Below are 25,297 nucleotides of genomic sequence, written 5' to 3' on the forward strand. Positions count from 1 at the left end.
TCCACCCCTTATTGGAATGAATAGGATAGGTCATCAATATAAAAGTATTGGACAGCCTCTTTAAAGAATAAGAACAGATCAGTGGGGGTCCCACAGACTTTGGGAACAGCCATCCTGGTTCGTGGTTGTCGAAACATGGCGGATAATATTTGGATTTGCTCCAGCACTGAAATATATGGAAATCTACTAAGACATTGGATAGGAGATAATTTACTGATCACTGAGGGTCTGACTGCTGGGACCTCCAGCAATGCTGAGTATGCGACTTTGGGAACTGGGACTTCCATCTTGAATGGAGCGGAGATGCGCTTGCTCTAATTCCCCTTGGCATGGGACTGCCAGAAATAGCGGAGTGCTGTATATGGCTTTCTACAGAAGTCCCACTGAAAATGAATGAAGCGGAGGTCGAGCATGTACAGTTCTGACTTGGCTCTGCAGAGGTCAAGTTCTTGGGACCCAATGTCCCAAGGTTGGCTGGAGTCCCAGTGCATAACGCCTAGCAATTGGTAATCCTTTATTCTATGGAATAACCATTGAAGCCATTGAAATAATGTATACTGGGGAGGGATGGGTGGTGTCATCAGATTCCTCACTGGATGCTATCCTACTTTAAGACAGTCTTCTTTTTGTTTTGTTGGGTTAATGGAGGTTTGGATTCTTTAGTAATAGGAAGGGACACAGGCTAGTGAAGGTAGATATAGTGTGTTTTATGGGCAGTCGGCACAGGTTGGGGGCGACCATTCAGGAGGGTAAGCTCTATGACCATATGAATGGATACCGGCTTGGCAATGTGAAGGGGACTTGGGTAGGCGGTGTAGGGTTATGGTAAAGCCAATGGACGCAAGCTTGGCAGTTGGGAAGGGGACTCAGGTTGGTGGTATACAGTTATGCTAAACCGAATGGACGCCAGCTTGGCAATGTGAAGGGGACTCGGGTAGGTGGTGTAGGGTTATGGTAAAGCCAGTGGACGCAAGCTTGGTAAGGTGAAGGGGACTCGGGTAGACTGTGTGGTAAAGGCAGTATACACAGGCTTGGCAATGTGAAGGGGACTTGGGTAGGCGGTGTAGGGTTATGGTAAAGCCAATGGACGCAAGCTTGGCAATTGGGAAGGGGACTCAGGTAGGTGGTATACAGTTATGCTAAACCGAATGGACGCCAGCTTGGCAATGTGAAGGGGATTCAGGTAGGTGGTGTAGGGTTATGGTAAAGCCAGTGGACGCAAGCTTGGTAAGGTGAAGGGGACTCGGGTAGACTGTGTAGGTTTGTGGTAAAGGCAATGTACACAGGCTTGGCAATGTGAGTGAAACTTGGTTAGGCGGTGTAGGGTTATGGTAAAGCCCATGGATGCAGGCTTGGCAATGTGAAGGGGATTCGGGTTAGCGGTGTAGGGTTATGGTAAAGCCAATGGACGCAGGCTTGGCAATGTGAAAGGGAATCGGGTAGGTGGTGTAGGGTTATGGTGAAGCCAATGGATGCAGGCTTGGCAATGGGAAGGGGACTCGGGTAGGTGGTGTAGGGTTATGGTAAAGCCAATGGATGCAGGTTTGGCAATGGAAAGGGGACTCAGGTAGGTGGTGTAGGGTTATGGTGAAGCCATTGGATGCATGCTTGGCAATGTGAAGGGGACTCGGGTAGGCAGTGTAGGGTTATGGTAAAGCCAATGGATTTAGGCTTGGCAATGGAAAGGGGACTCGGGTAGGTGGTGTAGGGTTATGATAAAGCCAATGGACGCAGACTTGGCAATAGGAAGGGGACTCGGGTAGGCAGTGTAGGGTTATGGTAAAGTCAATGGACGCAGGCTGGCAGTGCGGTCATCAAGGACAATGGTGGAGACTTACTGTAGGTTGCTACTTGTACGGTGATTGTTAAGGGACGCTGGATGTTGATGTCCCATCATCAACCTATGAAAGCGTGTGCATAAAATACTTCTGTAATCAGCTATTGTAACATTTTAGACCTTGAAGTCTTGTTTGTTTCGTTCTACTTTTGTCGATGTTTGTCCCACCATGCTAACGTGTAACGTAACGCCCGTCCGGGTCACCCGAGGTGACGGAGCTGTCAGACCAGGATGCGCTGGAGAAATGGAAGCATCATCAATTAACCACGACTGTACTGCTTACAATCTGCCTTCATTAGCACAAGCGAGACTATTTATACTGCCGCCAGGTCCTTGGGTGCTCCCGGAGTTAATAATTGCGCCTGGCACATGTGATGGGCTGCGGGCATTCATTTGTTAATGTTTCATCCAGTTCTGACCTAGATAATCCCTCCTCAGCATCTTTTGCTGTGTGCGCTACTCAACATTTACCACTATACATATTGGTTATGGATCATATTTACTTGGGCTTCTGTATATACAGCCGGTGCCAAATAATCAATGGAGTGATGGCGCTTACGCCCAGCCGCACTGGGGATGGTGGCCATTTACACCTTCCCAGTTCTGATGTGTGGCTCTATTCACTCCTGATATTATCACCTGTTCCATAATTGTTGTTTTTTTTTCTGTCTTGCTTTAGTAACCACTGGTACGCTGGTAAATGAGTCAGACCCAAAAGTTACCATCCGTTACATCAGTTTTTCCTGTGCCATGAAAAACAAATTGTTTTTTTTCTTTCCCCATCACCTTATAAAAATTACATTTTTAAGAATTTTTTTTCGGGAAAAAAATGCACAACAATACACAGAATTTATACATCTACAGCTGATTATCAGAGATGACCCTTTTTGCAATGTAGGACCCAGAGTGATCAGCTGATCGAACTGGGTCCTGCTTTAACTGCCACACTTCTAGCCAGGGAGGTTTTTCTGCAGTGGCCACTGCTGGGGAAATGTAGAATTGCATGCTGTCTTTATAATAGAAGGAATGGTCACATCTGCTGTTTTCCGGCTGTAATTGGGCATATGGACAGGAATTGTGTTTATGGATCGGCCCTTTCATAATTTCCGCATAGCAGTGCATTCCCTGCAGCTGGAGGCTGGTGCCATACAGGGGACATTGGTTAGCGCAATAAAGTTACTGCATCGTGCCTCCCGGATCAACTGCAAGCAGGACAGGATAGAAGAGGAGACCAAGGCTGCAGCTGGATTAAGTGGCTATAAGATTTTTAATTTGTGGGCTGTGGCACACCATCATACTATGTGGTGGATCATCATACTATATGGGGGCTGTGAAGGAACATTATACTATATGTAGACTGTGGGGGACCATCATACTATATGGGTGCTGTGGGGGACCATCATACTATATGGGGGAACATCATACTATATGGGGGCTGTGGGGGAACCTCATACTATATGGGGGAACATCATACTATATGGTGGCTGTGGGGGAGCCTCATACTATATGGGGACCATGGGGGAATATCATATAGTATGATGTTCCTCACAGCCCCCATACAGTATGATATTCACCCATAGCCCACGTATAGTATGATGTTCACCCACAGCCCCCATATAGTATGATATTCCCCCATAGCCCCCATAAAGTATGATGTTTCTCACAGCCCCCATACAGTATGAAGGCTATGAAGGTGACTATCATACTGCGTGGGGGGACCATCTTACTATATGGAGACTGTGGGGGGACTATCCTACTGATTGAGGAGACATCATACTGTATTGGGGCTGTATGGGAACAATCATAATGTGTGGGGAGCTCATACTGTATTGGGGATGTGGAGGAACATCATACTATATGGGGCCTGTGGGTGACTATAATACTATATGGCAGCTGTGTGGGGAACATCACAATGTATTGGGGCTGTGGAGGAACCATCATACTGTGTGGGAGACCATCATACTGTATTGGGGCTGCAACTGAACATCACACTATATGGGGGTTGTGGGGGAAGATCATACTAAATGGGGGCTGTGGGGAACCTTCCCCCACTTCCTGTAGAAAATCAAAGACCCACACCCACTTCCTTTCGAGAATCAAAGACCAGCCCCCACTTCTTGTAATCTGTCTTGGTGTCTGTGATGCTAGATGGATCCCAATGAATGGATGGGTTGATGGATCCCAATGATCCCGTTGACTTAGACATTGACAGTAGGGAGACACCTAGTGGCCGCACTTTGGAGTGATTTTTTTGGGCATCTATGTCAATTGATTGTGTGCAATGTTTTTTTGTCTGACCCAAGAAGGCTTCCCACATCACAAGGGATACCACTGAACACAAAACTGTTCCCATAGGATCAGCATGAATGGTAATCATCTAACATTAGGTAAACCCTCGATTTTTGATAATGAAGCGTCTCTCTTACTGCTGTAAAATAAAAATTAGCAAGGTATACTAGTGTCTCCGGATTCCTGTCGCTGGGTGGAGAGGATGATCTGTGACTTCTAGCATTCCTCTACATACATCCCACTGGTCAGAGGCATTTATTACACTGTGTCCATTCACTGCTACCTGTAATCTGGGTTTAGGGAGTGCAGTAAAAGTTCAAACTGATTATATTTTGAATAAAAATCTTGGTCACGAGGAAAGAAAAGCAAACAAGTATATTAAAATGACCCAGCTTTCTCCAAACTTGCAAAAAAAAAATTAACAATTTGTAATGTATTTTTATTTTTTTGCTGTTTTTGTAATATGGGAGAAAAAATAAACTGAACAAATAACATGAATGTGAACTACGAAAATTCTGAAAATTCATTTTCAAAATCAACCTATTGACTTCTTTCTTTATGCTAAAATCTTGGCACCTGCACGAGATCTCCATCGGGGGAGGCAGGTCCCTCTGACAACAGTGACCTGTCATTCAGTGACTGGAAGGCTGCAGGAAAAGAGGGAGAGAGGCTAGAGAACTATAAGTGCAAGACCCCTGCACTCGCGGCCCTATTGCATAAAAATTAGAAAAGCGATTGCTCAGGAATGGATTATAAGGGATTGAAAAAAAGGTACATCCAGCCTGTATTACTGGGAGAGACATATAAAACGTACATCCATCTAATATTACTGAGAGAGAGACACAGCTCGCATCCAGCCTATGTTACTGGGAGAGACATTTAAAACTTACATCCAGCTAATATTACTGAGAGAGAGACACAGCTCACATCCAGCCTATATTACTGGGAGAGACATTTAAAACTTACATCCAGCTAATATTACTGAGAGAGAGACACAGCTCACATCCAGCCTATATTACTGGGAGAGACATTTAAAACTTACATCCAGCTAATATTACTGAGAGACGCAGCTCACATCCAGCCTATATTACTGGGAGAGAGAGACAGCTCACATCCAGCCAATATTGGAAAGACACACGGAGTTCACATCCAGCCTATATTGGAAACACAGAAGGAGCTCACATCCAGCCTATATTACTGGGAGAGAGACACAGTTCACGTCCAGCCTATATTGGAAAGACAGAAAGACCTCACATCCAGCCTATATTACTGAGAGAGACACAGCTCACATCCAGCCTATATTACTGTGACAGACACACAAAGCTTACATCTAGCTTATATTACTGGCAGAGACATGTAAAACTTACATCCAGCTAATATTATTAAGAGAGACACACAGAGCTCACATCCAGCCTATATTTCTTGGGAAAGATACAGGGCTCACATATAGTCAATATTACTTTGAAGAGACGCACGAAGCTCACATCCAACCTATATTACTGGGAGAGACACATAGAGCTCACATCCAGCCTATATTTCTTGGGATAGATACAGGGCTCACATCCAGCTTATATTACTGAGAGAAACTCACATCCAGCCTATTTTACTGGGAGAGATGCACGGAGCTCACATCCAGCCTAAATTACTGGGAGAGACACTCGAAGCTCACATCCAACCTATATTACTGGGAGAGACACACAAAGCTCACATCCAACCTATAATACAGGGAGAGACACACGAAGCTCACATCCAACCTATATTACTGGGAGAGACACAGAGCTCATATCCAGCCTATATTACTGGGAGATACGCACGGAGCTCACATCCAGCCTATATTACTGGTAGAAAGACACAAAGCTCACATCCAGCCTATATTACTGGGAGAGAGAGACAGCTCACATCCAGCCAATATTGGAAAGACACACGGAGTTCACATCCAGCCTATATTGGAAAGACAGAAGGAGCTCACATCCAGCCTATATTACTGGGAGAGAGAGACAGTTCACATCCAGCCTATATTGGAAAGACAGAAATAGCTCACATCCAGCCTATATTACTGAGAGAGACACAGCTCACATCCAGCCAGCCTATATTACTGTGACAGACATACAAAGCTTACATCCAGATTATATTACTGGCAGAGACATGTAAAACTTACATCCAGCTAATATTATTAAGTGAGACACACAGAGCTCACATCCAGCCTATATTTCTTGGGAAAGATACAGGGCTCACATCCAGTCAATATTACTTGAAGAGACGCACGAAGCTCACATCCAACCTATATTACTGGGAGAGACACATAGAGCTCACATTCGGCCTATATTTCTTGGGATAGATACAGGGCTCACATCCAGCTTATATTACTGAGAGAGAGACACAGCTCACATCCAGCCTATATTACTGGGAGAGACATTTAAAACTTACATCCAGCTAATATTACTGAGAGACGCAGCTCACATCCAGCCTATATTACTGGGAGAGAGAGACAGCTCACATCCAGCCAATATTGGAAAGACACACGGAGTTCACATCCAGCCTATATTGGAAACACAGAAGGAGCTCACATCCAGCCTATATTACTGGGAGAGAGACACGAAGCTCACATCGTACCTATATTACTGGGATAGACGCACGGAGCTCACATCCAACCTATATTACTGGGAAAGACACAGACCTCACATCCAACCTATATTACTGGGAGAGACACAGAGCTCACATCCAGCCTAGATTACTTGAAAAGAAACTTAAATCTTGGATCAGGCTGCAGACTTTCAAGGGTTTGAAATTAAATGAAGATTGCAGACCGAAAATCATAGCCTTTTTTTATTTTGTGATTTTGGTTCCCCCCCTCTCCCTTTCCTCCCCCCCCTGTCCCTTTCCTCCCCCCCACCCACCCTGTCCCTTTATCCCCATCCCTGGTTGTCCAATTTATTTTTTACTTGTTAGACTCCCATATTTTCTTCATCTTTGTCGCCTACATGGCTTTTTTTCGTGTTTTTTTTTTTTTATTCTGTAAAGAACGTTTTTTCGTAGTTGTCTATCATTCTTTGCACATAATATTTTAGTTTTTGTCCCACGTGGTAGTTTTCAGACTTTCCTATATTATATTTATAAAAACTGCACCGTCATCTCTTCTCGCTTCAGGGAATGGGCTTGTGTCCATCTCGACAAGACAATTGATCAAATACATTTATTTACATATGTTACCGGAATTTACCGCAGCTTTCTGTTATGCAGGAGGTTACAGGTACACGGCTTCTTGCGCAGTCATAATAAGTAAACTGGTTTTTCAGCATAAACTCCACAAATGAGACGGTAAGGGCTTCATCTACTATAATCACTGTTGGCGATAACGTCAGCTAACCATAGGGGAGGTATGTGATAATTACTGCACTGCAAAAAGAAATTGTTCAACTTACTTATTAATACAGTGTCGCAACGTGTGCACATCATTTTCCACTTCATATATAGAATTAATTACAAAAAAAAGTCACTGTGTACATACATTACATTCCTTATCCTGTACTGATCCTGAGTTACATCCTGTATTATACTCCAGAGCTGCACTCACTATTCTGCTGGTGCAGTCACTGTGTACATACATTACATTACTGATCCTGTACTGATCCTGAGTTACATCCTGTATTATACTCCAGAGCTGCACTCACTATTCTGCTGGTGCAGTCACTGTGTACATACATTACATTACTGATCCTGAGTTACATCCTGTATTATACCCCAGAGCTGCACTCACTATTCTGCTGGTGCAGTCACTGTGTACATACATTACATTACTGATCCTGAGTTACCTCCTGTATTATACTCCAGAGCAGCACTCACTATTCTGCTGGTGCAGTCACTGTGTACATACATTACATTACTGATCCTGAGTTACATCCTGTATTATACTCCAGAGCTGCACTCACTATTCTACTGGTGCAGTCACTGTGTACATACATTACATTACTGATCCTGTACTGATCCTGAGTTACATCCTGTATTATACTCCAGAGCTGCACTCACTATTCTGCTGGTGCAGTCACTGTGTACATACATTACATTACTGATCCTGTACTGATCCTGAGTTACATCCTATATTATACTCCAGAGCTGCACTCACTATTCTACTGGTGCAGTCACTGTGTACATACATTACATTACTGATCCTGTACTGATCCTGAGTTACATCCTGTATTATACTCCAGAGCTGCACTCACTATTCTACTGGTGCAGTCACTGTGTACATACATTACATTACTGATCCTGTACTGATCCTGAGTTACATCCTATATTATACTCCAGAGCTGCACTCACTATTCTACTGGTGCAGTCACTGTGTACATACATTACATTACTGATCCTGTACTGATCCTGAGTTACATCCTGTATTAACTCCAGAGCTGCACTCACTATTCTGCTTGTGCAGTCACTGTGTACATACATTACATTACTGATCCTGTACTGATCCTGAGTTACATCCTGTATTATACCCCAGAGCTGCACTCACTATTCTGCTGGTGGAGTCACTGTGTACATACATTACATTACTGATCCTGTACTGATCCTGAGTTACATCCTGCATTATACTCCAGATCTGCACTCACTATTCTGCTGGTGCAGTCACTGTGTACATACATTACATTACTGATCCTGTACTGATCCTGAGTTACATCCTGTATTATACTCCAGAGCTGCACTCACTATTCTGCTCGTGGAGTCACTGTGTACATACATTACATTACTGATCCTGTACTGATCCTGAGTTACATCCTGTATTATACTCCAGAGCTGCACTCACTATTCTGCTCGTGGAGTCACTGTGTACATACATTACATTACTGATCCTGAGTTACCTCCTGTATTATACCCCAGAGCTGCACTCACTATTCTGGTGGTGCAGTCACTGTGTACATACATTACTGATCCTGTACTGATCCTGAGTTACCTCCTGTATTATACTCCAGAGCTGCACTCACTATTCTGCTGGTGCAGTCACTGTGTACATACATTACATTACTGATCCTGTACTGATCCTGAGTTACATCCTGTATTATACTCCAGAGCTGCACTCACTATTCTGCTCGTGGAGTCACTGTGTACATACATTACTGATCCTGAGTTACCTCCTGTATTATACTCCAGAGCTGCACTCACTATTCTGCTGGTGCAGTCACTGTGTACATACATTGCATTACTGATCCTGTACTGCTCGTGAGTTACATCCTGTGTTATACTCCAGAGCTGCACTCACTATTCTGCTGGTGCTGTCACTGTGTACATACATTACATTACTGATCCTGAGTTACATCCTGTATTATCCCCCAGAGCTGCACTCACTATTCTGCTGGTGCAGTCACTGTGTACATACATTACATTACTGATCCTGAGTTACCTCCTGTATTATACCACAGAGCTGCACTCACTATTCTGGTGGTGCAGTCACTGTGTACATACATTACATTACTGATCCTGAGTTACCTCCTGTATTATACTCCAGAGCTGCACTCACTATTCTGCTGGTGCAGTCACTGTGTACTTACATTACAGTACTGATCCTGAGTTACATCCTGTGTTATACTCCAGAGCTGCGCTCTCTATTCTGGTGGTGCAGTCACTGTGTACTTACATTACATTACTGATCCTGTACTGATCCTGAGTTACCTCCTGTATTATACTCCAGAGCTGCACTCACTATTCTGCTGGTGCAGTCACTGTGTACATACATTACATTACTGATCCTGTACTGATCCTGAGTTACATCCTGTGTTATACTCCAGAGCTGCACTCACTATTCTGCTGGTGCAGTCACTGTGTACATACATTACATTACTGATCCTGAGTTACATCCTGTATTATACTCCAGAGCTGCGCTCTCTATTCTGGTGGTGCAGTCACTGTGTACATACATTACATTACTGATCCTGTACTGATCCTGAGTTACATCCTCTATTATACTCCAGAGCTGCGCTCTCTATTCTGGTGGTGCAGTCACTGTGTACATACATTACTGATCCTGAGTTACATCCTGTATTATACTCCAGAGCTGCGCTCTCTATTCTGCTGGTGCAGTCACTGCGTACATACATTACTGATCCTGTACTGATCCTGAGTTACATCCTGTATTATACTCCACAGCTGCACTCACTATTCTGCTGGTGGAGTCACTGTGTACATACATTACATTACTGATCCTGAGTTACATCCTGTATTATACTCCAGAGCTGCACTCACTATTCTGCTGGTGCAGTCACTGTGTACATACATTACATTACTGATCCTGTACTGATCCTGAGTTACCTCCTGTATTATACTCCAGAGCTGCACTCACTATTCTGCTGGTGCAGTCACTGTGTACATACATTACATTACTGATCCTGTACTGATCCTGAGTTACATCCTGTGTTATACTCCAGAGCTGCACTCACTATTCTGCTGGTGCAGTCACTGTGTAATTACATTACATTACTGATCCTGTACTGATCCTGAGTTACCTCCTGTATTATACTCCAGAGCTGCACTCACTATTCTGCTGGTGCAGTCACTGTGTACATACATTACATTACTGATCCTGTACTGATCCTGAGTTACATCCTCTATTATACTCCAGAGCTGCGCTCTCTATTCTGGTGGTGCAGTCACTGTGTACATACATTACATAGCTGATCCTGAGTTACATCCTGTATTATACTCCAGAGCTGCGCTCTCTATTCTGCTGGTGCAGTCACTGCGTACATACATTACTGATCCTGTACTGATCCTGAGTTACATCCTGTATTATACTCCAGAGCTGCACTCACTATTCTGCTGGTGGAGTCACTGTGTACATACATTACATTACTGATCCTGAGTTACATCCTGTATTATACTCCAGAGCTGCACTCACTATTCTGCTGGTGCAGTCACTGTGTACATACATTACATTACTGATCCTGTACTGATCCTGAGTTACATCCTGTATTATACTCCAGAGCTGTGCTCTCTATTCTGGTGGTGCAGTCACTGTGTACATACATTAGTGATCCTGAGTCACATCCTGTATTATACTCCAGAGCTGCGCTCTCTATTCTGGTGGTGCAGTCACTGTGTACTTACATTACATTACTGATCCTGAGTTACCTCCTGTATTATACTCCAGAGCTGCACTCTCTATTCTGCTGGTGCAGTCACTGTGTACATACATTACATTACTGATCCTGTACTGATCCTGAGTTACATCCTGTATTATACTCCAGAGCTGCGCTCTCTATTCTGGTGGTGCAGTCACTGTGTACTTACATTACATTACTGATCCTGAGTTACCTCCTGTATTATACTCCAGAGCTGCACTCACTATTCGGCTGGTGCAGTCACTGTGTACATACATTACATTACTTATCCTGTACTGATCCTGAGTTACATCCTGTATTATACTCCAGAGCTGCACTCACTATTCTGCTGGTGCAGTCACTGTGTACATACATTACATTACTGATCCTGTACTGATCCTGAGTTACATCCTGTGTTATACTCCAGAGCTGCACTCACTATTCTGCTGGTGCAGTCACTGTGTACATACATTACATTACTGATCCTGAGTTACATCCTGTATTATACTCCAGAGCTGCGCTCTCTATTCTGGTGGTGCAGTCACTGTGTACATACATTACATTACTGATCCTGTACTGATCCTGAGTTACATCCTCTATTATACTCCAGAGCTGCGCTCTCTATTCTGGTGGTGCAGTCACTGTGTACATACATTACATTACTGATCCTGAGTTACATCCTGTATTATACTCCAGAGCTGCGCTCTCTATTCTGCTGGTGCAGTCACTGCGTACATACATTACTGATCCTGTACTGATCCTGAGTTACATCCTGTATTATACTCCAGAGCTGCACTCACTATTCTGCTGGTGGAGTCACTGTGTACATACATTACATTACTGATCCTGAGTTACATCCTGTATTATACTCCAGAGCTGCACTCACTATTCTGCTGGTGCAGTCACTGTGTACATACATTACATTACTGATCCTGTACTGATCCTGAGTTACCTCCTGTATTATACTCCAGAGCTGCACTCACTATTCTGCTGGTGCAGTCACTGTGTACTTACATTACATTACTGATCCTGTACTGATCCTGAGTTACATCCTGTGTTATACTCCAGAGCTGCACTCACTATTCTGCTGGTGCAGTCACTGTGTACTTACATTACATTACTGATCCTGTACTGATCCTGAGTTACCTCCTGTATTATACTCCAGAGCTGCACTCACTATTCTGCTGGTGCAGTCACTGTGTACATACATTACATTACTGATCCTGTACTGATCCTGAGTTACATCCTGTATTATACTCCAGAGCTGCGCTCTCTATTCTGGTGGTGCAGTCACTGTGTACATACATTACATAGCTGATCCTGAGTTACATCCTGTATTATACTCCAGAGCTGCACTCTCTATTCTGCTGGTGCAGTCACTGCGTACATACATTACTGATCCTGTACTGATCCTGAGTTACATCCTGTATTATACTCCAGAGCTGCACTCACTATTCTGCTGGTGGAGTCACTGTGTACATACATTACATTACTGATCCTGAGTTACATCCTGTATTATACTCCAGAGCTGCACTCACTATTCTGCTGGTGCAGTCACTGTGTACATACATTACATTACTGATCCTGTACTGATCCTGAGTTACATCCTGTATTATACTCCAGAGCTGCACTCACTATTCTGCTGGTGCAGTCACTGTGTACATACATTACATTACTGATCCTGTACTGATCCTGAGTTACATCCTGTATTATACTCCAGAGCTGCGCTCTCTATTCTGGTGGTGCAGTCACTGTGTACTTACATTACATTACTGATCCTGAGTTACCTCCTGTATTATACTCCAGAGCTGCACTCACTATTCGGCTGGTGCAGTCACTGTGTACATACATTACATTACTGATCCTGTACTGATCCTGAGTTACATCCTGTATTATACTCCAGAGCTGCACTCACTATTCTGCTGGTGCAGTCACTGTGTACATACATTACATTACTGATCCTGTACTGATCCTGAGTTACATCCTGTATTATACTCCAGAGCTGCGCTCTCTATTCTGCTGGTGCAGTCACTGTGTACATACATTACATTACTGATCCTGTACTGATCCTGAGTTACATCCTGTATTATACTCCAGAGCTGCGCTCTCTATTCTGGTGGTGCAGTCACTGTGTACTTACATTACATTACTGATCCTGAGTTACCTCCTGTATTATACTCCAGAGCTGCACTCACTATTCGGCTGGTGCAGTCACTGTGTACATACATTACATTACTTATCCTGTACTGATCCTGAGTTACATCCTGTATTATACTCCAGAGCTGCACTCACTATTCTGCTGGTGCAGTCACTGTGTACATACATTACATTACTGATCCTGTACTGATCCTGAGTTACATCCTGTGTTATACTCCAGAGCTGCACTCACTATTCTGCTGGTGGAGTCACTGTGTACATACATTACATTACTGATCCTGAGTTACATCCTGTATTATACTCCAGAGCTGCACTCACTATTCTGCTGGTGGAGTCACTGTGTACATACATTACATTACTGATCCTGAGTTACATCCTGTATTATACTCCAGAGCTGTGCTCTCTATTCTGGTGGTGCAGTCACTGTGTACATACATTAGTGATCCTGAGTCACATCCTGTATTATACTCCAGAGCTGCGCTCTCTATTCTGGTGGTGCAGTCACTGTGTACATACATTACTGATCCTGAGTCACATACTGTACAGCCCACACTGGTTACCAGTATGATACATTCGCTGGGGGTTTCGCCTGGAACCAGTTCCCCATGGGCGTCAGCTTTCGTCTTTCTCCCATGTTCTCGCTGTGCAGTATCTTCCGCGGTTGCGGATCTTGATGTTCCCCATCTTGACATATAGACTATACAGACGATCCAGCTCTCAGGGACTTTCCAGTATAATTTTCGGATGGGCGCAGGTTTATTGGCTCATTGCACATCACTAATGATTTGTTTCCCCTCTGATCTGCAGAAACCACAGTTTATCTTTGTAATGATTGGGATGATATATTTTTATTCTGACCTGTGTTAGTGGTCAGACCGCTCCATAACAGAATCCCAGCATATTACACTGAACACAACATCTGTTTAACGCTGATCCCATTTGTTTCATACGAGTTGTATTCATCAGTCAGAGAATATTTAGTCATTTCAACACTATTTTCAATGTTGCTTAATTCTTTTTATTTTGGAAAAATTAAAAAGATTAGGATTCAAAGCTGGTCACAACCTGTGCGCCTCTACACAGTCAGATAATCCCTATATCATGATTTCTAAACACTAATCCTAATGATGAAAATAGGTGCTTTCCATAGAACCAGGTTTCATCTTGAACGCAGGTTAGAAAGTTATTGGTTGGGTTTTCCCATGACTTTATCTATGGCCTATGGAATGGCTGTGCCATGAAAGTCTGGCTGGTGGTTCTCCCAGTGCCATGACCCGTGCTGTCCTATAAATGAAGGTGTGTGGTCTCAGAATCCTAGTGTAGAAGTGACTTCAGGGAGAAACCATTAAGTGTAACACATTTATAGCCGTTTACCTTCTCCTTTATCTTCACAACATCTACAAAATTCCCTGCATTCCCTTACACTGTGACAGTACAGGCGTCTGCTGAAAGAGATGGACCATTATCTGTACCATCATTTCTTTGTATATAACATGAATCCCAGCAGACCCCTGCACTGGTCAACAGTCTTCAGCAGACCCCTGCAGTCTCCAGCACCCTTCAGCGAACCCCTTTATACTTCTGCACACTTTAGCAGATCCATATAACTTCAGTACCCTTTCATAGGGGGATCTCATCACTTTTCGGTAGACTCCTGCAGACGTTGGCAACCTTAAGCAGAATCCTACAGTCATCAGTACTCTTCAGCAGACCCTGCAAAAATCAGCAACAGTTGACCCCTGCATCCTTCAGCAGACCTCTCCAACAGATCCCTACAGTAATCAGTATATTTCAGCCGGCCCCTGATATTCTCACAATTCTTCAGCAAACCCCTGTAGATTTCAGCACGCTTCAGCAGTACCCTTATAATCTCCGCACCCTTCACCAGAACCCTACTAATCTCTGCACCCTTCAGCGGAACCCAACTAATCTCAGCGCCCTTCAGCGGAACCCTACTAATCTTTGCGCCCTTTAGCGGAACCCTACTAATCTCGACGCCCTTTAGCAGAACTGACGCGCCCCCTGGGCCATGTTGTTAGGGATACCCGGAGCCGGATCAGATGGGGGTTGTAGTCTCCGAGTGGCTGTGACCCGGTCCGTGCCCAGGGTGTCAAGCTCAGTGTGTGGCAGTCCTACAGATGTTATTAGAGTTCTTTGTGTCGACTACGCCACCCGTTGATTTGCGGTCAAAAGGCCGCCGCTGCAGCAGGGTCCACTGAGGCTGGTGATGTGTGTGCAGCTTAGGTAGTATAACCCCCAACGGGAGGGGTATAGCCTCAGGGGGTCAGCCGTGGAGGATGGTGGTTGTGAAGGTGCAGCAAGGAGACTCAGAGGCATAAAATGCAGTTCCAGGGTTTTACTTACTGGTGTTGCTCGGGTCACTGTGTACAGCAGTGACCACCCAAGCCGTGCTGCGTCCACCAGGTCCTGGACTCGGTCAACTCCCAGGCAACTCCGGAGTGTGGTCCTGCGCTCCTTTCTGTCTCTCCCTTCTTCTGGCCGTTCCCACCAGGGATCCACCTAAGTCCGGCTCCCTCGGGCCTCTTGTTGGTCAAGCCTCCTCTGGGCTCCCTGACCCTATTCTTGGTCTGCCTTCCGGGTGGATTTAGTGGGTGATCGTGGCAGATCCTGCCCACGACCTCCGGTTCCTGGCTAAGGTGTGCTGTAGCCTCTGCCAGCTTGGGATCCGGTACCCTGTTGCCGACCCTTCACCCTATTAGCTCTCTTATGGGCTCTTGGGGTCCCCTCTGCGCCTCTGGGTCTCTCTCTCTTCTCCTCTGCTCTGCTTCTCAGGTTCTCAGACTGACTGACTGACTGACGTCTCACAGACTGACCCTGATCTAAGATGGTGCCCACCTTATATACTCCCTCTATGTGTGAGCTCAGGTGACCAGCACCCAATGAGCTCCTAACTTTACCCAGGCTGCTCCCCCTATCTGCCCCTACACTACTGGGATGTTCCACCCCCCTCCCACTCCAGCCAGGAACAGACACTGTCGTACCTGCACATTTCTCTAGTGGGAGTACCATCGGTCTGTTCCCCGGAAATGGGATGTGTGTAGTGCATGCAGCCTACTAGCTCAGTTCCACACTCCATCCTTACCCGGGAGTGGAATATCACACCTCTGGGTTGAGGTGCAATACCCCTGTAGCAGCCGAATCCTCAGGGTGCTACAGAACCCTACTAATCTCGGCGCCCTTTAGCGGAACCCTACTAATCTCGGCGCCCTTTAGCGGAACCCTGCTAATCTCGGCGCCCTTTAGCGGAACCCTGCTAATCTCGGCGCCCTTTAGCGGAACCCTGCTAATCTCGGCGCCCTTTAGCGGAACCCTGCTAATCTCGGCGCCCTTTAGCGGAACCCTGCTAATCTCGGCGCCCTTTAGCGGAACCCTGCTAATCTCGGCGCCCTTTAGCGGAACCCTGCTAATCTCGGAACCCTGCTAATCTCGGCGCCCTTTAGCGGAACCCTGCTAATCTCGGCGCCCTTTAGCGGAACCCTGCTAATCTCGGCGCCCTTTAGCGGAACCCTGCTAATCTCGGCGCCCTTTAGCGGAACCCTGCTAATCTCGGCGCCCTTTAGCGGAACCCTGCTAATCTCGGCGCCCTTTAGCGGAACCCTGCTAATCTCGGCGCCCTTTAGCGGAACCCTGCTAATCTCGGCGCCCTTTAGCGGAACCCTGCTAATCTCGGCGCCCTTTAGCGGAACCCTGCTAATCTCGGCGCCCTTTAGCGGAACCCTGCTAATCTCGGCGCCCTTTAGCGGAACCCTGCTAATCTCGGCGCCCTTTAGCGGAACCCTGCTAATCTCGGCGCCCTTTAGCGGAACCCTGCTAATCTCGGCGCCCTTTAGCGGAACCCTGCTAATCTCGGCGCCCTTTAGCGGAACCCTGCTAATCTCGGCGCCCTTTAGCGGAACCCTGCTAATCTCGGCGCCCTTTAGCGGAACCCTGCTAATCTCGGCGCCCTTTAGCGGAACCCTGCTAATCTCGGCGCCCTTTAGCGGAACCCTGCTAATCTCGGCGCCCTTTAGCGGAACCCTGCTAATCTCGGCGCCCTTTAGCGGAACCCTGCTAATCTCGGCGCCCTTTAGCGGAACCCTGCTAATCTCGGCGCCCTTTAGCGGAACCCTGCTAATCTCGGCGCCCTTTAGCGGAACCCTGCTAATCTCGGCGCCCTTTAGCGGAACCCTGCTAATCTCGGCGCCCTTTAGCGGAACCCTGCTAATCTCGGCGCCCTTTAGCGGAACCCTGCTAATCTCGGCGCCCTTTAGCGGAACCCTGCTAATCTCGGCGCCCTTTAGCGGAACCCTGCTAATCTCGGCGCCCTTTAGCGGAACCCTGCTAATCTCGGCGCCCTTTAGCGGAACCCTGCTAATCTCGGCGCCCTTTAGCGGAACCCTGCTAATCTCGGCGCCCTTTAGCGGAACCCTGCTAATCTCGGCGCCCTTTAGCGGAACCCTGCTAATCTCGGCGCCCTTTAGCGGAACCCTGCTAATCTCGGCGCCCTTTAGCGGAACCCTGCTAATCTCGGCGCCCTTTAGCGGAACCCTGCTAATCTCGGCGCCCTTTAGCGGAACCCTGCTAATCTCGGCGCCCTTTAGCGGAACCCTGCTAATCTCGGCGCCCTTTAGCGGAACCCTGCTAATCTCGGCGCCCTTTAGCGGAACCCTGCTAATCTCGGCGCCCTTTAGCGGAACCCTGCTAATCTCGGCGCCCTTTAGCGGAACCCTGCTAATCTCGGCGCCCTTTAGCGGAACCCTGCTAATCTCGGCGCCCTTTAGCGGAACCCTGCTAATCTCGGCGCCCTTTAGCGGAACCCTGCTAATCTCGGCGCCCTTTAGCGGAACCCTGCTAATCTCGGCGCCCTTTAGCGGAACCCTGCTAATCTCGGCGCCCTTTAGCGGAACCCTGCTAATCTCGGCGCCCTTTAGCGGAACCCTGCTAATCTCGGCGCCCTTCAACAGTCCTTTGCTGCTTTCAGCAGACCTCTCCAACAGATCCCTACAGATGTCAGTATCTTTCAACTGCCCCTGTTAATTTCAACATTCTTCTGCAGATGGCTGTAGACTTCAACACCCTTCAGCAGAATCCTACGACTCTCGGCACCCTCCATCAGCACCCTACTGATCTCGGCACCCTTCAGCAGTCTTTTGCTGACCTCTCCAACAGATCTTTTCAGACATCAGTATCTTTTAGCTTTAGACATCAGCACCCTTCAGGAGAATCCTTCTAATCTCAGCACCCGTCAGCAGACCCCTGTTGGCATCATCCCCCTTCAACAGACCCAGGGTTGGGCGGGCCCACCAGAGAACCGGAGAATCCTCGGGTGGGCCCTGGCTTCTCCTTCAGGAGAGTTCATAGCGCAACCCTTGCAGCTGCTATGGGGCTTTTGAGCGGGGGAGAAAGGTGATCCCTCAGAATCAAATCCTCTGGTGGGCCCAATGTTCTTCAGTCTGACACTGAACAGACCCCAAGAGAAACCAGCACCCTTCAGCAACCCAGCACCAGTCCTTCAGACCCTTTCAGCTGCAGACAAACCTCCAGTCTAACCTGTAGAGCTATGGCTGTATCTGCATAGACTGAATAAGGCCCTCTCCTCCACTCCTTCTTTTGCAGGGGTTTCGTGTACTTTTTGGGAGAGTAACAAGACCTGTCCACTCCCCATTCAAGTCTGTGGGTGATAGGAAATCCCCAGATTTATCCTCGGGTTATAATGGAGGAGGACTATTACCCTTTTGTAGAATGAACACATTTATTCAGAACATTTCATCATTTGTATTTCAGGTCTTTATAAATAATTGTTTTTTTCCTTTAGGCAAAATGTAAACAATTCATTGAAATTTTTTTCTTTCGAAAAATACCATTTACAAGAAATGACATCGGGCCAGATAAAAATGCTGCACAACAAGACTAGAATATGTCCCCTGTGACCGCTCACCATGACGGGGCACAAAGGGTTGCTTAACTTTTCCCAGAGAAGAATTGCAAAGCTTTAGATTATCTACAGCAAAGGTCTTCCAGGAAACGGGCCAGTAATTCTCATACACCAAACTTGTTTTGAAGATGTGTTATCTGTGATTACTGTTCGAGCAAGCACCTTTCTGAAAACCTGGAAATATAGGTGACTTACCTGGTATATATCAGACAGGGACTGACAGGCTTAAAGGGCAGGTTAACTAAAAACTCACATTAGCAGTAATGGTGCAATAAATGGGCTGAAGTTAAACAGTTAAGACTTTTTTTAAATATAGGTTCGTGTTTACACCTGTACTTTTATTCTCAATGTCACTCCCATCATGCCTCGGGATGGAGTGTAGATTTAGATTCCTCCTTCATTACACTAGGAGGCACATGGACCTACAAGAGTGTAGTATGGCCGTCTGTTAAAGGGAGTCTGCCAGCAGGTTTTTACTATTTAATCTGAGAGAAGCATAACATAAGGCAAGAAACGCTGATTCTAGGGATGTGTCTCTTACTAGTCTGTAGTTTCAATACAATCAGTGTTTTATCATCAGGGGATTATTACTGCAGGACTAGGTGCCCTGTGCCAGACAGTCAAGCTATGTGTAACCCCGCCCCCACCACTGATTGGCAGCTTGCTAACAGTGTACACAAGAAGTTGCCAATCAGAAGTGTGGGCGGGGTTATACACAGCTCAGCATTCTGAGGACTGCAATATCTACAGCAGAGAAAACAGGGATTTTATCAAAACTGCACCAAGCAGCCCAGTAACTAGAGAGAAAAGAGACACCCAGTGCAATAGGGTCTTTTCCTAGGGAGGAAAATCAAGGTGAGGGAGAGGGAACTGCTCACCTTACAGGGTTGTTTGACCCACAACTAAGGAATCAAGTATAACCGCTGCTGCAGCACCCTCAAAATCCCGTTGCGCTGCACTGCTGATGTAGGACTTAAGAAACCGTGGACAATAGTGACATTGTAGTTCTCCTGAGCAAGAAGTTGGTCCAACTCTGAAACGCGTAGAGAATAAACCTGTGGTCAAATTACCCTATCGTCCTTTGTTTCTTGAGTCCTACATTGGCAGCACAGACTACCACCCCCATTCGCATATTATTTAAGCAGCCCTGTAAATGATACATCACTGGAATCAGGGTCTCTGCCCTACATCATGCTGCTTTCAGATTACCTATTAAAAACCTGCTGACAGATTCCCTTAAAGAGTGGAGAGAAGTGACAACCTTTCTCGGAAGTGGAAATCTTCTCAGGACCGTTGCAGCTAAAGTTATAATAGCAGTGGAAGATATTATTCCCAATCCCTCCCAAAAATAAAACAAGTTATCCCCAACCGATAACCTGCTGATCCCTGGAGGTCCAACCCCCCAGTGATAAGACGTTGGTTGCAAAGCCCCGATCTTCTGAAGTGGAGAGGAGGAGCCCATGCTCGACCACTGCTCCATTTATTGTCAGTGGGAAATAGCGGAGTACAGTGTTTCACTTTCTCCAGCATAGACATTGAATGAAGTGGAGGTCAAACGTGCCCTCCTCTGGGCGGAGAGACCCTTTCTCGGGGTTTCAGAGCCTCAATCACTGTGTTTTTAAAGTAGCTATCAGTAAGTTGTCCCCTATCTTACCTATTTTTATTGGGAATGACCTCTTAGGTGGCATTTCTAACTTCTGAGACGCCCCAACTGTTAAAGACAACTAGGGGCTCCAATTTGTCAGCCAAAGAGTGCGACCAGCGGACTGCAGACATGAATGCAAGGCTTCAGAAACAGCAGATTGCTGAGAGTTTCATATGCATTTCTATTGTGGATCTTTAATCTAAGTATTAAAAATAAAAAAGAAATATAAAATTCCCCAGAAGGGTATTGGGCACACGTTTCATGCTACTGTCCTTTTTTTGTCTCCTAGTGGGCGTTTCTCAGGAGTCAAGCGATCCAGCCTTTGAGGATGAGGATGAAGAGATTGCGGTCACTCAGACCTTTGCTAATTTCACCTGTCCCATAACACAGGTATAGTACATGAAGGGGGTTATCGAATTCTTTAACCCCGTAAGGACACAGTCAGTTTTTGACTTTGCTCTTTAGTTATTTTCCTCCGCCTTAATTTTTTTTTTCTTTTTTTAATTTTCCATCAGCATAGCCATATTAGGGCTTATTTTTTTGCTGGATGAGTTGTACATTTAAATAACACAATTCATTTTACCATATAATGGACTGAAAAAAAATACAAAGTTAAATGAAATGATTCAGAAAAAAAAAAAAAAAACAAATTCCGCCATTGTTTATTTTATTTAATTTTTTTCCTTTAGTTTTTACTGCATTCACTGTGCAGTAAATATGACCTGGCAACAATTTTCTCCAGGTCAGTATGATTATGTTAATGCCAAACTTGTTTAATAATAATAATAATAATAATAATATTATTAATAATTAAAATTAAATAAGTAAAATATTATTTAAAAATGTAATATTTTAATGGCATCAAAAAAATCAGAAATTTAAAAAAAAAAAGAAAAAATTATTTTTTGTCGCCATTAGGTTTGTTTTTTAATGTTTCCAGCTGTAGTTTGTTTTTGTTTTTTGTACCATTTTAGGTTACACAAGAGAGAATTGCGGTATAAGCGATCAAACAATTGCAGGTTGAGTTCCCTAGCGGGACGAAAAAATAAAGTAAACTATAAAAAAAAGTTAGACATTTTTTTAAAGTTAATTACTCCTCTTTTCCTCATTGTAAAATATAAAAAAAATATATATTTGGTATTATTATGTCCTTGAAACTCTGATCTCTAAAAATATAAAATGATTTAAAGAAGAAAAAAATCAAAACTCCAGAATTGCTGTTTTTTCAGTCACCGCAGGTCCCTAAAAATAAAATCTAAATGTCTTTGTAGCCGATAATGGTATCAAGAAAAAAAATTCAGCTGATCAATCAATAGTAAAGCCGCCGTGGATGGGAAAAAAATTGTTTCAGGTCCCAAAAAATGGTGACACAAAGCAATTTTAGTTTTTTGTTTTTTTTCTTCTTTACAAGCTTCAGAGTTTTCTTTTTACCCATAAAAAAAAAAAGTCTTTATAGGTTTGGTATCATCGCAATGACCAGATTTCCTTGTCATTGTTAACGCACAATGAACAACATAAAAGTAAAACCCAAATAACAAAATGACAGGTTTTTTGGTTTTTGGGTTTTTTGTTTTTTTTTCACTATTTCAGGCCACTTGGGTTTTTTCCCCCCACTTTTCCAGTACATTATATGACAAAATAAATGATGGTGTTCAAAACTACAATTTATCCAGCATAAAAAAAATAAAAATAAATAAAATGTTCCTTATACGGCAATGTCCACCGAAAAAATATAAAAGTTATGGCTCTTGGAAGAAGAGGGAGAAAATAAAAACTAAAGAGCAAATATGAAAAATGTCCGGGTCTTTAAAGGGTTAATGATCTATTCGATTATAAGAGTTGAGCATCAATTAACAAAAAAACAAACACAAAACCTGAATCCTGTGCCTAGAAGTAACAAGAAAACCTAATATCCGACTTAACCCCTTGACGCACTTGGATTCGGAGAATGGACTGGTTGGGAGCCTGGATTAGCTGTCTCCATACATGGAAAACTAACATGGGTTTCAGTAGAATAGGACATCAACATCCGGTCCAAATGTCACACACTAAGCATTGCTGCACTCCAGACTTCTATTGCACAACGCGTTTAGGTTCGTTAACCTCCAGAGCAGTGATCATCAGTGCAACTATTTTCTGGTCATTGAAGTTTCAGAAAGATTTATCTCTCATCAGCAGACCATAGAGCTACTCACGGCCAGTCTTCATCGACGCTCTCTTTTTTAGAAACCATGTGCCTTCACTTAGTCCTAAGGGGGAGGTGGTTACTACATTATAGATGAAGGCCTGTGTGATGTTATGAAGACTAGACAAATGTTTTTGAGATATCCAAGTGTTTATTTATCACAAGGATATAAATCCTCCTGTATATGCAGAATACACAACATTTATACTATAAAGGTAGACATAAATGTGTATCTTGTAGTGCTTAAATGGTCACTCTCAACACACTTGAATAATAAGTATTACAAACAAGTAACTTTGTTACTTTTACTTTTTTTGTTACTTTGTAACTTTGTTACAAAGAAACTTTGTAATATATCTCTTTAGAGAAATATGCTTTTTTTCTTCACTTATGACCCACTTCTTATAGTTAAAATCCTTCTTGGTCAAAACAAAGATGGACTTCCAGTTCACTGAGGTATCAGATTACAGCTGCCTATTGAGGTCTATGCAGAGGAGAGAGAGAAAGGTGGAGACACACAAAGCTTTGCTTCTGCTTTCTAATAAGTGTTTTTTCTCACCGCAGTGCTGGATGCATAGCTGCACTGCTCAGTACTGCGGTATAACATCTTCCATGATGCTTTCGAATGTGCTACCTAAAGACAGGAGAGCAGAAGTCGCTCATATCTGTGTGTGCTGTGTATTGAAGACATCATAGCAGCTAATCCTCCAACCACTTGGTCACAGACAAGTAACATTTAAAGAAATAGAGTTATCCCTCATGTTACACACACAACAGCTTATTCTAAAAAAAAAATTATCTGAAATGACAGGTACACTTTAAAAGCAATAGTCCAGCCAAAAACATCTCTCAGTAATTATAATAATTTTGTTTTTCTATAGCTAAATGTAATAAAATGTTACAGGGAATCTGTCAGTAGGATCAACCCTCCTAAGCCGTCTATATGGGCATGTAGGCCATAGGAAGCTGAATAAAATGACTCCTTGATATCTGAGATCCGATATCTTATTCCCAAGAAATCCACATTTTTCTTATATGTAAATGAGCTGTTAAGATCTATGGGTCGGACATAGATCTCCCCAAGAGTCTGCCTCCAGAGATTATATTAAATGAAAGGGGGGTGTTACCAGTGTGAGACATGGAATGACTGACAGTCTGCTCTCCTGATCAGTATGTCTCACACTAGTAACACCCCCCTTTCATATAAAATAAGAGACCAGACAATGTGAACTGAGGTCTAAGATGGCAGACATACAAGAAACAGAGGCATGTTCACACTAGCAAAAAAGAAGCAAGACAAAAATATATCTCATACCCTACCATAATTATATATAAATGTAAAGCAAAATTGCATAATAAATATAGGGTACTTAGTGAACTATTTTTGATCAAAAAAAGTATACAAGCCGTCCCACCAGCGGCAAGGTGACCCTAAATTGGGACGGTACCTATACTGCCTATATTAAAAACCTTACTGTATATCAAAGTTGAAGTAATGCATATAAAAGGGTAGACAAATAGGACCGGGTCCCAACTCCAGACCACCTAGGCCCGTGGTAAGCTACATATATACCAATCAGCTCAACAAAGGGCATGCCACACCCTTAAATTGCACAGAATGCAAACAAGTCAAAAAACCAGACAATGTGAACTGAGGTCTAAGATGGCAGACATACAAGAAACAGAGGCATGTTCACACTAGCAAAAAAGAAGCAAGACAAAAATATATCTCATACCCTACCATAATTATATATAAATGTAAAGCAAAATTGCATAATAAATATAGGGTACTTAGTGAACTATTTTTGATCAAAAAAAGTATACAAGCCGTCCCACCAGCGGCAAGGTGACCCTAAATTGGGACGGTACCTATACTGCCTATATTAAAAACCTTACTGTATATCAAAGTTGAAGTAATGCATATAAAAGGGTAGACAAATAGGACCGGGTCCCAACTCCAGACCACCTAGGCCCGTGGTAAGCTACATATATACCAATCAGCTCAACAAAGGGCATGCCACACCCTTAAATTGCACAGAATGCAAACAAGTCAAAAAACCAGACAATGTGAACTGAGGTCTAAGATGGCAGACATACAAGAAACAGAGGCATGTTCACACTAGCAAAAAAGAAGCAAGACAAAAATATATCTCATACCCTA

At 44.2% G+C, this 25,297-nt stretch overlaps 1 protein-coding gene across 1 annotated transcript in view; it reads left to right on the plus strand.

The window, feature by feature from the left end:
* The window catches only part of NSMCE2 (NSE2 (MMS21) homolog, SMC5-SMC6 complex SUMO ligase), a 200,765-nt gene that overhangs the window by 171,203 nt on the left and 4,265 nt on the right, over positions 1-25,297 (plus strand). The window contains exon 5 of the mRNA XM_073679878.1: positions 21,241-21,341. Within this exon, the coding sequence (XP_073535979.1) occupies positions 21,241-21,341 (101 nt within the window). The remainder of the gene's footprint in view (positions 1-21,240; positions 21,342-25,297) is intronic.

This window comes from Phyllobates terribilis, unplaced genomic scaffold, assembly GCF_046119375.1.
Source record: "Phyllobates terribilis strain yellow unplaced genomic scaffold, ASM4611937v1 Scaffold_4__5_contigs__length_816908805, whole genome shotgun sequence".
NCBI lineage: Eukaryota > Metazoa > Chordata > Amphibia > Anura > Dendrobatidae > Phyllobates > Phyllobates terribilis.